Below are 15,619 nucleotides of genomic sequence, written 5' to 3'. Positions count from 1 at the left end.
TCTACTTCATCTGAGGTAGTGGTATGGACTGTGTACACTTTACCCTCCCCAAACCCCACTTTATGGGATTACACTGCATATGTTGTTGTGTCGTCCACTTTTACTTATCCAATTTGTAAATTAAATTCGATAGATAACTTATCATTTATACTATTCATTTTCCAATATTTTGGTCTCTTATAATTACTAAGAGCCCGTTTGGCCATAAGTGTGATATGGTAAAATTATTATTTTATTTGTTGTTTGTTAAGGGGTGTGCCCAGTCAAATATGGAAGAGTAAAGATGGAGGGATAGAGTAACTCTGTCCACTAAGGCTAAGGCTAGGACAGATAGAGATAAATTACCTAGTGTTTTTGTCAGTGCTATGATTTTAATGTGAGACCTCGTAGTTCTCAATCCACTTCATTGACCACTAGGACACACACTACACTTATGGTGAACTGTGAAGCTTAAATTGTGGATGAGTTTCCTTAAAATGTTAATATTTTGTAGATTGGAGTTGCTCTTAATTTTTTCCCTTATGTTTGATTGTTTTGTTGTTGATTTTTGGGGGTGGGTGGGGAAATAAGAGCTGATTATCTGTTAATTAAATTTGGGATTTGTTTTGTAGTAAATTGATGTTGCTTGAATTGAAATGACTTACTAGCCAACAAAGTATGAGGCGGGTGGAAGTTAATATTCCCTCTTTGTTTTATTATTATTGCAAGAATTCTCGGGGAGCATTTAGATTTATCTGTGAATATGCCATTTGAAAATTTTGCTTGGTTCTGCATTGAATTTGAAATGTACTCAAAATGTTGCGAGTTACTCGTTAGTGTAGTGTACATGAACAACAACAATAACATATCCAATGTAAACATATAAGTGGGGTTTGGGGAAGGGAGTGTACGTAGACCTTACCCCTACCTTGTGGAGGTAGAGCGGTTGTTTCCGAGAGACCCTCGGCTCAAGTAACTCATAGAGAAGCAATTAAAAATAACATATAGACACAAAGCAGACACAACAAACTTGACAAGTTATTTCTTCTTTTTGTGGTAAGTGATAACCCAGCTAGCCCACATGTTTTAACTTCGGGGAGTAGGGTTTGCGGGCGTTTTCTCCTCTACTCTGCTCCCGCTTAATTTCTAGGCGTTGTGTCAGTGGCAAGTTCGAACTGAATGTTAATCCAAATTATAAGAAGATGATAGGAAATAGCTACTGTGCTTGATCTTGGTCAAAAGGACAAAAAAGGCGTCCTTGACAATTTTCTTTCTTACTACCTCTTAAATTCTGAGTCTCTCTTTTTGACCCTCTTACTTTGCTTTTCAGGAGTCCATCCAGCTTGACCTAGATGGACCAGGTAAAGGAGTTCTTATCTGTTTCATTAGTTGCTTTTTATTTACCTGATTCTTATATTGGAAAGTGATATTGGGATAATTGCAGTATGAAAAAGTTGAAAAGATTGGTGAAGGAACGTATGGCGTAGTGTACAAAGCTCGTGATCGTGGAACAAATGAAACTATTGCACTGAAGAAAATTCGCCTGGAGCAGGAAGATGAGGGTGTGCCAAGCACGGCTATTAGAGAAATCTCCCTCTTGAAAGAGATGCAACATGGAAACATTGTGAGGTATACTGTGTCTATTATATGGATGTGATTGCAATGACAGTGATTGAGACTGTATTCTCTACTTCTTGTGGTTATTCAATAAATGTAATGTAGATTTTGCGGTTTATGCATACGTCTAGTTCCCCTCCATATCAGGTCACACAGGGCCTTCACTATTATAGTTTCTTGAGCAGTAAAATATTGATTTGTTTCCTGGCATAGGCCCTCTTCATTTTACCCCTTGTTTCACCGCGTAAGCTTCATTTCCAAGTATTAATCTTCTTAAATTCTTTTATATGGAGTGCATAGTTGGGTGATGCTTTTCCTTCTGCTCTGGTGATTGTGGAGGGATTTAGCTGAACATATTTACTTTTTCGAAGACTTCCCATGGGATGGGATGTACCAGTTCTTACTAGGGAATATTTCACCCTTCTATGTCCTGCGCATCTTCAAGTGAAATTGGGTTGCATAAGGGCTGTTTCTGTGCCATGGATATAGACATAATTGTACTACAACTTGTAGTAGTGATAGTTAAACCATATTCGTAGTATTACTTAGATTCTGGATAATTGGAAAGCTCAGCGATTCTGGATAAGTGGAAAGCTCAGCATCTAAACGTTTTAGACTAAAGTATTAAGAAGTATGCATTCAAGCTTGTTTGCATATAGATGCATTTATGGTTGTGCAATAATTTGTAACTTCTGCTGATATTAGAATGGGTAGAGAGTAGAGGCATTTGTAATTTAAGGAGCTTAATTCATTCCTTAGTCTCAGAGTATAGAGCACTTTAGACTTATTCAAGCTCATAGTGGCTTGGAGACAGAGTAGCTTAAAGAAATGAGAGAATTCAATTCACTCTAGCCTCTAAGCGAGGTCATCTTGTGATGTCCCACTTATTGTTTGTGTGAGCTAGCTTATCTTACATTTGGAATCACAATTCATTTGGTCCTCTATCTAGTTATGTTTGGAAGGTGAAGAAACTGGGTGCAAAGATTCATTTAGTGATGATAGCTAAATAGAATTTGTGCCGTTATGGGGTAAGTGAGTTTAGGAGTGTGTTCTGGTTGAAGCAAAAGGAATTGGAGACTAAAGAGTAGATCCAAACACAATCTGTATGTTGGATACCAATATAGAAATCCTCTTTTATAATATCAGAAAGCTATTTTTGAATTTTTTAAGACAATTTTCTTCTTATCGGATTACAGGTTGCACGATGTGGTGCACAGTGAGAAGCGATTATATCTAGTGTTTGAATATCTCGACTTGGATTTGAAGAAGCATATGGACTCATGTCCAGAATTCTCTAAGGACCAGCGTCTGGTAAAAGTGAGTAAGAACTGGATGATCCTTTGGTGGTCTGGTTGTCATTATGTGTTATCTGCTTGATGAATTGTGTAACTCTATTACGTCTTTGTGGAAAGGGGAGGGAGAGGCGCCCTGACAACAAAGACTTAAATTTAAGGCTATCTGGCAATTTGAATTGAGAAAGTATCAGTATCTCATGATTATTCCCAAGTTCGCAGGATTCTTGTTAATGACCATTAATTAAGTAACGTCTCCAATTTTGCAGATGTTTTTGTATCAAATTCTCCGTGGTATTGCTTATTGTCATTCTCATAGAGTTCTTCACCGAGATCTGAAGCCTCAGAACTTGCTGATAGATAGACGTACAAATGCTCTAAAGCTTGCAGACTTTGGATTGGCTAGAGCATTTGGTATTCCGGTCAGAACTTTCACTCATGAGGTATGCACGCAGTGTTTAGCTCTCTGAAACTTTTATTGTGCCTTTTTGTACTATTGTTTAAATGTTCCTTAGGACTGATGAGAAACTAGTAATGAGCAAAGCAAACTTTTCTTACATCTGCCACGCTTCTTCAAGATCTGTTACATCTTGGTTCTTATCTATGCGAACAAACTTTTTTCTCTTCAAAGTTTTTCTTTACCATTTTTCTGAGTTGTCTGTTGGCTGATGGAGATAAAGAGTTTGATCAGGGGTCTGTCCTAATCATTTACGATACTCTTGTATTTTCTGTACTTGCTAAGCTAACATATCTATCATCAATTGGTGCAAGGATATTTATCTAGCTGTTGTTTCATTGGGCCTTCGATAGTTGACTTCTTGTTTCAGGTGGTGACCTTATGGTACAGGGCACCAGAAATACTGCTAGGATCGCGCCACTACTCTACTCCTGTTGATGTTTGGTCAGTTGGCTGCATATTTGCTGAGATGGTGAACCAGCACCCTCTATTTCCGGGCGACTCTGAGATTGACCAACTTTTCAAGATATTCAGGTTTTAATATATATAGTCGTTCTTACTGATAGAACTATATGCATCACTAATTCTTTAATGAAAACAATTCTTATTTTGATAAAAACAAATCCAAATGTACTTTGATAATTGAAGTGTCCTCTTTATCTATAGATCCCCCTTTTTGTCCTTGTAACTGACCCTTCTTAGAAACAAATAGGCATGGAACATTCTACTGGCCTACGTTATGCATCACAGATTAAAATAATTAGAACTCAAAAAGCAGGCAGAATGTAAGGGGCTGAGTGAACAGAATAGAAGAGCATGTGTAAGCCTCACGGGTCAGAATTCCGCAACCATCATTTTGAATGGCTTGGTGAAGTTCATTTCCTTATGGTGATATGCATATTAGTAATTTATTCTATTTACTTACCAATCTAGAGGGTTTAAGAAGGTTCATATATCGGCTTTATGACGTTTATGACCAACATTTCACTGCTAACAGGTTTTTTAACTATTAATTTCATCCAACTCTATAAAGAAAATGCTAGAGTGAGGTTTCTTGAATCAACGAATGTCATCTTTTCATTTCCTTCTGCATCGTGTTTATTGAATATTTCCAGTGATGTCATGATTCTCTACTTTTTCCATCTATGAAGAATTGTGGGTACTCCAAATGAGGATACATGGCCTGGAGTGACTTCTCTGCCTGATTATAAATCTGCTTTCCCAAAATGGCCAGCTAAGGTAATTTACGCTTCTCTCATTTTTTTTTCGTTTAACAATTTGATCCCTGCTATACTATGAGGATAACATCCTATGACTTATTTAATTGGTGCCCTTTAAACTTGCAGGACTGGGCAACTGTTGTCCCAAATCTTGATGCAGCAGGCCTGGATCTCATTCGTGTAAGTTCACGCTCTTTAAGTTCTAAATGTTATATGGCATCTTATGAGCATGAGTTAATCATGTTTTGAATGGAGCTCCAGCTTCTGTGACTGATTTATAATTAAAAAGATATTCTAGTGAAAGACGAAAAGAATCTGTGGCTAACTGCTTTGTGAAAATTGCAACATCAGTAGACAGCTGAAGGAAGTTGAACCTGTAACAGCAGCTAGCGACCGACAATTAATTTTCATTCGAGGAAAAGGGTGTTTGCAGTTTGTTTCTATGAGACTTTAGCAACTTTTATGTTGTAAATTCGATGAATCACTGTAGTACTTCTCTGTAGGTCTTCACGTGAACAATGAATAGGGTTTGATGATTAGATGATAGAATATTTTAGACTTCAATCTGTCATGCTGATATATGTGTGCCCCCGTTACTCATGTTCTGGCTTATTGATGTTTCAGAAATTGCTTTGCCTAGACCCCAGCAAGAGAATCACTGCCCGGAGCGCCCTTGAGCATGAGTACTTCAAGGATATTGGGTTCGTTCCATGATTCGTTGCACCTGCGTCTGTTCTAATGTAAAAGATATTGGCTTTGTTCATCCATGACTCTTTGCTCCTACCTTCATCTTTGGTTCTAATGTAAATTTGAGTATGCTATCTGCAAGGTTTTGTTCTTAAGGAATTGTGCTATCTTTAACCTCCTTTTCTTTTAATTATATTTCCTCTATCGCTATCCAATTCTTTTCCCTTGAGCCGAGGGTCTGTTGGAAATAGCCTCTCTACTCAGGTAAGGGGTAAGGTCTACGTACGCTCTACCATCCGCAGACCCCACTTTGTGGGACTACTGGGTACGTTGTTGCTGCTATCAAATCCTTACTAGAGCAGTCCTGTCACAGCCTTCATGATTCTTGTTCCAACTTCTCTATTCACAATTCCCGATACATGTTTGAACAATGGTTCACTGCTATTTTCCTTTCTTTGTATTTTGTAGTTCAGACCATACTGAAAGACGGCAATCGGTATAGGTTTTACATACCTTATATTTTGGGGTTCCGCTAATGTTGTGCATAATTTCGTATCTGCACTTAATACGACTTTATTACTCCCTCTGTCCAACAATACTTGTCCACTGTTAACTTCACAAGGTTAAGAAGCAATAAATAATAGTGGTAATTTTACCAGCACTCCGTATAGCTTTACACAATATTATAAGTGTACAAGGTTAACAGCAACTTGCACCCTTGTGGTGTGGCTTACTGGTCGGGGGTTGAAAACCCACCACAACTACCTGGGATCGATTTCCAGGTAGGGCCTTTGAGTTGAGCCTGTCGCACCGAGTTTACCCAGTGCGCACATCCGAAGGGTTTAGCGGCTGTGGAATTTCTCAAAAAAAAAAAAAAAAAAAGGTTAACAGCAACTTACACCAATTAATTAAATGAGTAGAAAGGGGGAGTACAAAAATTATTTATACAATATGACTAACACAAATGGCAAAATCGGTGATGCATCCTCCATTGAGATCTACAAATGTATAAATAAAGAAATCAAATGTAAACGCATAGCGATGCATCAAACAACATTCCTAGTATAATCCCTCAAGTGGAGTTTGGAATGAATAGTGATTCGCATGCGCGCCTTGAAAAAAATCAGATTGACCTCTGCGTCTTTGGTGCATGCAGTATTTTGGTCATGCTCATCTCCTCAAGAATCCCATTGCCTGGTAGACATTATTTACAGTTACATCTGCTATGTCTGCTGCTTTTCTGGCTCCCTCTGCTAAAACTTCGTCCAAGTAACTTGAATCGGACACAATTTGCTCATAGCGTACCTGCAAATTACAAACCAAAAGACTTTGCAAAACTGTCTTTGAAGGAATAAATTATTGGACAGACTAGGCTTGCAGTCAAGATGAATCAGAGATGGACAATCTCATTCGCCAAGCTCAACTTACTCCATTCTAAACAGAAATGTATCCTGATAGAAAACCGAAGACAAACAATTTCACGGGGAAAAGAAGAAGGCTAATGAAGAAGCTATAACCCCACAATCAAAAGCGAATTGAAAGAAAAAAAGATGTTAATAGAGGCAACAGACGAGTTAAAACACAATAGATGCTAACATATGTCTGCCCAGAAAGCTATTATAAGAAATGTAACTATAATATTTGAAACCAGGAGGGAGCAAGTGTCATAAATTAAAACCTCAAAAGCGGCTTATGTTGCCCTATATTATAAGTTGTCTATACATATGGTGGAAAAAGATCGAAAAAGGAGGTATACAAAGAGATAATAGTACTACATGCACTTTATTGCCACTCTCAAAACTATATTTCTTACAAAGGTTCAAGCTCTACGGCATTGCCTACACTAAGAATGAGTAAGCTACCAGGTAACGCACTCGTGATTCTCCTATATAAGCCTGAGGATGCACTTTTGCACTAAGTTGAGCGGACTCTTCACTTTTTATGCGGCAGCCGTGTCGGATTCTCCAAAAATACACTATTTTGGGAGAATCCGACACACACACACGTTCACATTTCTAAAGAGTCCGAACAACGTAGCTTTTGCAAAATTTCCAATTAAATGCAAAGCTTGACAAGGAAATTAAAAACACATACAGCATAGACAGATGAACTACAAAAGCACAACCATCCAACTAAAATAAAGCTCTCAGGAAGACATCACATGCGCATGAAGAAACCTGGATAGGGTGCAGATGATCAACTAAAGCATCTGTAAGCACGATTTTGAATGTTCCCCAATTCATATCTCCGCATTCTTCTGTAACCTCCTGCGAGGTCAAGTCATTGAGATTTAACTTCTCCAGTATCGCTCGGACAATGTAATGAAAAAGGAATCAATTTTGCAGCCGTCAAACTCAACCACCCAAAAGAAAAAAGAAGAAATTTTTACCTATTAAAGAAGAGGCGAACACAGTATTGGTGAAAAGAAAACAAAAACAGAAGGATAATAGTGTACACAAATTATTAGCATTGAGTATGAGGTGATTCACCTGCTTGGTCTTGCCTGTAACTAGCTGATAAATGGAAAGAAGATTGTTACATTCAGGTCTTTCCGTGTTGTCAAACTCCAAGCTATGTGTTGGCAAATAAAACAACAGAAGAAATTATAACTCAGCACAAGAAAGTAGAGTTATTGAGAAATTTTCACATGCTTTGTCACAGTTTAGCCTTTAGAGAAGCCTTTTCTTTTATAAAGTAAAAGTAAGACATTAAAGTCTCAATGGAGAAGATAGAATAAAATTCTACAAGCCTTCACATCAGAAAAGATTGGATGCTTACCCCGGAAACGCATCAGTCTTGCACCGTTTTATCTTATTTGCTATTACCTATGAAAAGAACAAAAGATCCCACATTAAGCATGAAATAGGTGTACAAGTTCAACATACAACAATTATCCCAACCGAACTTTTGGTAGCATAAGGTCATCGCCGCTAAGGATTTATTAAAAATGCCTACAGCTTCACAGTTCACACCTAGAAACTCTACTCCATCAAAGCACTTTGACATGACACAAGAATTGAATAAGAATTTAAATTATAAATTGTTAATATAAAAGAACGGATGTGAGATTTGTTTCTCAAAAAAAAAAGAGTTTATTATTTTCTTTTATTTTTATTGGTTTCTTTAAGGTATTATTTTCTTAAGGTCAAAATTGAAGAGATGGTGTGTTGGGATGAGAGGTAGTATTGTTTAATCTTTTGCCGTGAATAAAATAAGGTTAGATTTTCCTTTAGAGGAAACAGATGTTAATTTAGGACAAAATCGGACATTCAACCAAAGATGAATAATCCCAAAATATGGTCAAGTGTGCATGTCAACTCTTAGTCCCATTGCTTAACTATTAACAAAGCCACTACAACCCATATTCCCAACCAACGTGGGCCCCTAACACCTCCACATTCCAAGGGTTGGACATTTGGAGCACACGCAACATAACACCCGGACAAGACATTGCTTAAACTGAGAATGATTATGAATCTGAAATTAATACCATGTTTAGAAAAATGGACTTGCACTTAACTCGACTCCAACAGCTAGTTTTTTAGGTTGAGTAAGGCCTATAATGAGAACCTCTAACACTTCCACATGCCAAAGGCTGGATACTTGGAGCACATAAACCAAGAATAATTATCAGTCTGTCTTTAATACCTTTTAATAAAATGAACCTTGGACTTAACTCAACTCCAACTATTAGCTTGTCAGATTGAGTTAGCTTTCTTGAACTAGACTCTGAAATGCACTAATGTTGTAGACATTCTTTTACTAATCTTAAACTTGCAGATATATTAATCTGATAAAGAAATGGACCTTGGGCCTAACTCAACCTCTAAAGCTAGCTCATGAGGGGAGGATTGGTCTTGACCCTTGAACCCACCAATGTGGGACTCCAACACCCCCACCCCCAACCCCCCACCCCACCCACGCCTAGGACTGGAGGACTGGACATCTGGAGCATAGACAATATAAGACGGGGGGCCCAACATCAGAAACAATGAATTGGGTGGGTCTGACTCTGATACCATGTAAATATATGACACATGGGCCTAACTCAACCCCAAAAGCTAGTCATGAGGGGAGGATTGCCCAAGTCCATATAAGCAGACCGCCAATCCATTTTGCAACCAATGTGGGACTTCCAACCCACTCTAACAATGAAACCAATAAATGGACATGGATATGTGGAATAAACCAAATATAAACAAAGAGAGAGAAAGAGAATTGAAAAGTATTTATGATGAACTTTGAGATGGAATTGCAGCTTTCCAAAGACGAGAGTTGCAAAGTTGTCTTTTTCTCTTTCCTTCTTATGCTGACACATTCAGAATATAATAAGACTATTCAAGTTTTTATTATCATGTTCAAATGCATAAACCCACATTTGAAAGGAAATACATAAGAATGCTGAAAACAAATACAGGTGACCCAAAAAAATTACTTACATCTTTTGAATCTAGCAAATTGATTCTTGACTGATCAGATGGTGCTGACTTTGACATCTGTCCAACACACCTCATTAGACAAATATATAGGAAAGATACACAAATTTATTAATGGAACTGAGACAAATATGGCAAATGATTTAGGCGGCAACTATTGCAAGATGAAGAGCAAATCTGTTAGATGGGGAGGAATTACTTAGCCAGTCTCCAAGAAGAGGTTCACACCATACTTTCATATTGGCTATGCCTATGTCCATTCAAGTAAGCTTTTTTTCTTGCAGAATGCCTTAACCATTTGAGTCTTTGACATGTCACAAAACTATCTTAAGAGTGAAATTAGGAAGTAAATTGCTGTTTTATGTAGAGCCAAATCCTTCCTATCCCATTTGTATGTTGTGGACAACGGTTCTAGAAAAAGTGTTATCAAGTTGACAGAAGCAGAAATTTCTAACAAAAACATTATATCATGTTCTCTTGGGAAATGCTAGCACTCCTTTCGTAATAGGATTAGCTCCAGAACATTCTTGGCTGTAGGTCAAATGGAGTAAGCACAAATGGAATAGTATGGGTATACAGCTCGTGACAAAACCCAACTAGCTTGGCATTGAGGCATTGTTATAGTTGCTGCTGCAGGTCAAGCACAATCAAATCAAATACATCCGCTTGTACATGGTAATTTAGTGCCTCCATATACCTTCTCATCAGAATTCACCATTAGCAAGAAACTATAAATGAAGTGTGTGAAAGTTGAACTCCATGTATATTTTTCATTCATTATACATGAAAAGAATTTTTTCATCCACACTTCGCTGAAATCAAAGCATTGCAGAGTTTAGTTACTGAGTTTTAGATCCACAATTTCCTTGCAATTTCTGCATGTTCAAGTAGAGTACTCAGCATCTTTAGGTTCCTTTCTACAGTTGCCAATTAAAATTGAATTTTAAGCATTAAAGAGACAAAAGAATCTAAAATATATGTCTTAACTTCATTAAAGATATCTACAATCTTAGTCTTCTGAGCATATGCACCTTTTAAGCTTCTAAGAAAGAATCCGTGCAGGAGAAGAAAAGGATAGAAATAAAAGTTGTTTGAACTAAAGAGATTGCAAACCTTGGAAAGACCATCAGTAAGGGACATGATTCGAGCCCCAGCGGGTGGAATAAGGGGTTCAGGAACCTACATTGACAAAAGCATATTGACAAGTGTTTTCACCTATACAAATAATATGTATAGAAGTGAAGACTATCAACCAGACAACAGTTGAGAATCCACCTTGAAGATTGCACCACCTCTCCTGTTACAGAGAAATGACAAAGTGATTTTCTTTTGACAAGTTGAAACAGAATCAGCTACTTCCTAGTAACCAAAAAAAAAAGGGACACAAAAAGGTCAAACAAACGACAAGGTATTTAGAGCAAAACATGACTACCTTATGACTTACCCTCCCAGCTTCTTCCACTTCCTTCCTCCATACAAATAGTTTACACGCTCAGCCAGCTCTCGCGTCAACTCCAAATGTTGCTTCTGATCCTCTCCGACAGGGACAAGATCAGACTGCAGAAAGATACTAGGATACATCAGATCCACACATATTCACACACTTTCAAGATTAGAGTTGGTGAAAATTTGTGCTGGGGACTGCAGTGGCATTAGCAAGCTCCACCAAGGATACCCCAAAATATTATGATAATCAAAATACTGAATGCAACAAACCAAGATTCTTCTACATGAAAAATAAATCTGAGGCATATCAACTATCGTTAGTGAAGTATGGAGATGGGAAACACCTGATACAGAAGAATATCAGCAGCCATTAGTACGGGATAGGTTAGAAGGGCAACACCCACATTTTCATCCCCCTGCATATAGGAGAGATATATATTAAAAACAACCGGTAGAGACACCGAAAACTGTCAGGTACAAGATAGAGCTAAAGGTTTTAAGTGTGAGCGCTGGGAGTTATGATGTTCCTATAAAAGATGGGGACAAAACCAGCAACCAACTGTCTGGATTTTTACGTCATTGGGAAAAAAGGTTCAATCCATTTTTTTTGGTTCCAATTTCAGGCAATAACATATGCACCGGCCATTTCAACAATTCGAAGAAATCTTGACACCTGAAGTGAGAAAATAAGAACCCCAAAGCAGACATAAATGTTTCTGCTCGAGATAGGAGGTCCTAAGGCATACCCATTAAAAGCATGCTTGTAAAGAATATATTTCAAGCATCCATATGTGACTCACAGAAAATTTGACCTATCAATAAAGTTGGGATCGTCAAATCAAATTATAGGATGTTTTGCTGCCACAGCGAAGAATGCTTAACATTTAGTTCATATTCGTACGAGATGTTACCCTCAAGTGACGTTTGATTAATGTTGCTTATAGGAAACCGTAAAGAAGTACCAATCCTGATCTTGACTACTACTAACTGCATAAAATAGAGGAAGTGATCTATAAATCAGAAATGATGATCAGGTAACTAAAATAAGTGTGTAAACAACAAGATTTTATGCAGCATTAAAGTTCATAAGTTCAAGAAGCAAGCAGCAAATCATGTTGAGCAAAAGTGTAATCTGAAGATAAAAGTAGGCACGATATTCACATGAATACATTTATGTTGAGCCCAATGACATCGGTGACACTTGTAAAGATAGTCAGAGAAAAATCAATGAATTATCTTGTCACTTATAGAAGTTTTCCCCAGGTTGTGTTTTCATATTTGATATCAATTTACCTACTATTAGTTTATCCAAAACATCCTTTGGTTGAGTTCATACTTGTAGCACCTTTTACACATGCAGCATCAAATTACAGTTTACTAGATGATAAGGTTGAAATAGAATTCCTTAGAAAAGATTTGATGAGTTAAATATGTATAGGCTGACTAATCCTAAAAAGCAGAAATTAAGATGTTGAAAGATCGACATTCTGTAGAGACAGAACTGCATACAGCAACAACGCACCGCCTTCCGTGATTTCTCTTTAAATTGAATCATTCTATTGAGCCAACCAATAGGTGTTGCAGAACTCAAAAGCCACATCAACTCTACATGAGCACGAACATGAGACTGCACAAAGACTGAAGCCTGAAACCAAAGTCACAGTAATCAAAATGCAAAGGATAGGTTACAATGTAATATATATGTTAGAGAAAATAAAGAGCAGACCTTAGAAGGATCTACCCCACATGCTAGATAAATAGCAGCTGTATCCCTTGTTGACCTTAGCAACTGTTGTGCGTCATATTGCAAAGTTATCTGGAAACATCTGAAACAATATTACATTCACCAAGGAAGAGGAATTCTTTAAGAATGAAACCAAAACAAAACTCTAATTTTTGGGAATTTCCCCAGATGGGACAAGCCTATGAAAGAAAGATTCCACCAGAATATTTAGCTTATAATTAAGGCTCAAAAGTTTTAAATGCTTATCAACCTTATAATTAGTTGATGTCAATCCTATCATGATGAACCTAGAAACAAGAAAATAACTGTTTTTCCATTGGTATTCTGAAGTCCATGTGAATAAGGAAAAGGGAAATTCCGGTACATGTGTTGATGGAAACTGGGAAATAGCAGGTACTTGGTGGAATAGTCAAGGTGCGCAAACTGGGACGAACACCATGGTTATCCAAAAATAATGTAAAAGAGAAGTCCCTACTAGGATTTGAGCTAATAAAGTCTGAGAATCAAGATTGGCGGTCAAAATCCTAAATGAACTAACTTCCAATTGCGAGTGTCTGGACAATGAAGAAGGATTTATGCAATTTATGTTAAAATTTCCTAGGACTGAAAATTGGCTTAGCAAATTGTGCAATAATCGCAACGATATTCCAAAAGTGACTCAGTACAGATATTGTCTAAATTTATGCAAGAAGAGGAGTTAGTCATACCACTATTACTTGATAATGCAAGTTCATATTTATCTTCCATAAAATGTAAAATGGCGTCAGAAAATTGCAAAGAAACGAAATATGACTAAGGAATATCCTGGCAAATTTGAACAATACCGCATGAAGGTCCACAATGAAGAAGAATGTCTCAAATGTATCCTGAAAAGAGGGAACTCCTCAGTGAAAGAGTAATTTAAATCTTAATTGAAATTTCTGAAAAGAAAATATAATAATATTTCTCATAGAAATAGAAAATAAATTAATAGCAGATCCCCCCTTTTTTTAAATACATAAAAACAATAGTAAATCTCTTAACACACCTTATATGTTACAGCAGTTGTAATTTCCAATCAATTCACTACTGACATTATGCCAGCATGGGTTCCAATCAACTGACTACTAGCATTAAGGGATTTCCAGAATTTCTTTAAGAATATGCCATTTAATTGAGTATTCAAATAATTAGGAAGAAGAACCCAAACAAATAAAAGGAACATATAGTATGCATGTGTTATAACATCCACTGTTCCCTCATCAACCTGTGTTAGCAATTGGAGTTCACCATTCCATTCGAAAACCCAATTGCGGCAACGACATTCACAAAATATGCAGAGAAAACCAAAGAGATCAGCAGATATTCGATTCATAACGAGTTGATAAACATGTTGGCATGTAAGTTCGAAGTCCTAAACGTTCCCCATCAGACCTTGATGGGCAATCCACAGTAACATATAGCAAAAAGATGTTGATGAATGACTAAGAAGCGCAGATCCGACAATGTTCATTCCACATAGTTCTCCTGGCATAAACGAATATCAGTGAAATGAAAATCAAACTAGTCATAGATATTTGGAAGTCTTAGATTGATGATATATAAATTTCCAATAAGGAAAACGAATATGACTACACTGAGACAAATCTACAAACTTTTTTTAACTCAAGAAGTTCTAGAATAAAAGGTAAAAGCTAAAAGTGTATCGATTATGTGTGTATCTATTTTAAGGAAAAAAAAACTAAAAGTGGAAAACCCAATCACCCTTCAACATGCTACATTAGTAGGAAGCACTAGCACCTTCGTTTCAGATTGCAGATCAAAAGACCAATAGGATATTCAAAACGATAAATAAGAAGGCAGCAACAAACATAAAGAATTTAAACTGCTAGGAGTATGTTGTAGTCAGTTAAAACTTCTTTTACATAGACTCTTTCCCACAGAAACTATATGAAAAATGACAAAGAAGCCAACCTGCAAGCGTATCCAGTTCTTTATGGCGCCAAGGTAATTCCCCAGATGTATCGATCCAGTAGGCTGAACACCGGAGACTATTCTCTTCCTGTTTAAGGAAAAAGAAAAGAACAAAAGCACACCGTTCTAATCACGAAAATCATAAACTATCACATGGTAATCTGAACTATCATGGTAATCTGAACTTTCACAGAAATGTCATTATTGAAAAGCAGTCATAAGGGGGTCAGATGATGCCTCATGGTACCATAAACCACAAGCATCATATTTCTCGATGTCTTCCATGTCTTGAGACATGCCCAACAACTTCATAACTTCTTGATGAAGATGTTCATTCTTAGCATTTTTCAGTTCCACAAGTTAAACAACATATCCAGTGCCATCCCACAAGTGGAGTCCGGGAGTTTCCACAAGTTAAACTATGTTAAAAATAGATTTCGCATTAACTAACAAGCTGTCGAGTTGAAATGCTTGACGAATGCAATGGCCCTTTTGTCCAGTAAAATTTTTATCTTTCTCAGTTGCAAGTGAAGGATCACAAACACAACTAAAATATTCCCTTTTTTCAGGTTTCAACCTACACTATCAGGTCTGTAAGTTTATTGCCTGAACTACTCCAACTATTTGTCAAAAATACACCTCAAACTATCAATTGTTCCCTTTTTCCTACCTGAACTAAGAAAATATTTTAGGTAGGAAAACGGACTAACCAATAGTTGAGGTGTGTTTTGATAAATAATTGGTGACAGTTCAGCTAGAGAACTTACAATAGTTCAGATATGAAACTC

At 37.1% G+C, this 15,619-nt stretch overlaps 2 protein-coding genes across 3 annotated transcripts in view; one reads left to right on the top strand and one right to left on the bottom strand.

Moving 5' to 3' along the window:
• Positions 1-5,426, top strand: part of LOC107850646 (cell division control protein 2 homolog A) — a 9,757-nt gene extending 4,331 nt beyond the window's left edge. For both annotated transcript variants that reach the window (XM_016695324.2, XM_016695325.2), the window contains 8 exons: positions 1,310-1,340; positions 1,424-1,608; positions 2,793-2,913; positions 3,158-3,331; positions 3,716-3,879; positions 4,497-4,584; positions 4,692-4,745; positions 5,190-5,426. In XM_016695324.2, coding sequence (XP_016550810.1) covers positions 1,332-1,340; positions 1,424-1,608; positions 2,793-2,913; positions 3,158-3,331; positions 3,716-3,879; positions 4,497-4,584; positions 4,692-4,745; positions 5,190-5,279 — 885 coding nt within the window. In that variant the 5' untranslated portion in view covers positions 1,310-1,331 and the 3' untranslated portion in view covers positions 5,280-5,426. The remainder of the gene's footprint in view (positions 1-1,309; positions 1,341-1,423; positions 1,609-2,792; positions 2,914-3,157; positions 3,332-3,715; positions 3,880-4,496; positions 4,585-4,691; positions 4,746-5,189) is intronic.
• Positions 5,427-6,136: 710 nt separating this feature from the next.
• Positions 6,137-14,919, bottom strand: LOC107850645 (tryptophan--tRNA ligase, chloroplastic/mitochondrial; the record flags this gene model as incomplete). Its single annotated transcript, XM_047401223.1, is given in 13 exon segments — positions 6,137-6,557; positions 7,430-7,519; positions 7,742-7,823; positions 8,031-8,077; positions 9,692-9,748; positions 10,802-10,867; positions 10,964-10,985; positions 11,133-11,245; positions 11,479-11,550; positions 12,657-12,779; positions 12,861-12,950; positions 13,703-13,744; positions 14,832-14,919. Coding segments are annotated over 13 exon segments (1,027 nt in total), but the record flags the coding sequence as incomplete, so codon positions are not given.
• Positions 14,920-15,619: the final 700 nt, after the last annotated feature.

The sequence above is a fragment of the Capsicum annuum genome, chromosome 12 (genome assembly GCF_002878395.1).
Source record: "Capsicum annuum cultivar UCD-10X-F1 chromosome 12, UCD10Xv1.1, whole genome shotgun sequence".
Taxonomy (NCBI): Eukaryota; Viridiplantae; Streptophyta; class Magnoliopsida; order Solanales; family Solanaceae; genus Capsicum; species Capsicum annuum.
The sequence above is the reverse complement of the archived record's forward strand: the minus strand, read 5'-3'. Positions and strand labels throughout refer to the sequence as shown.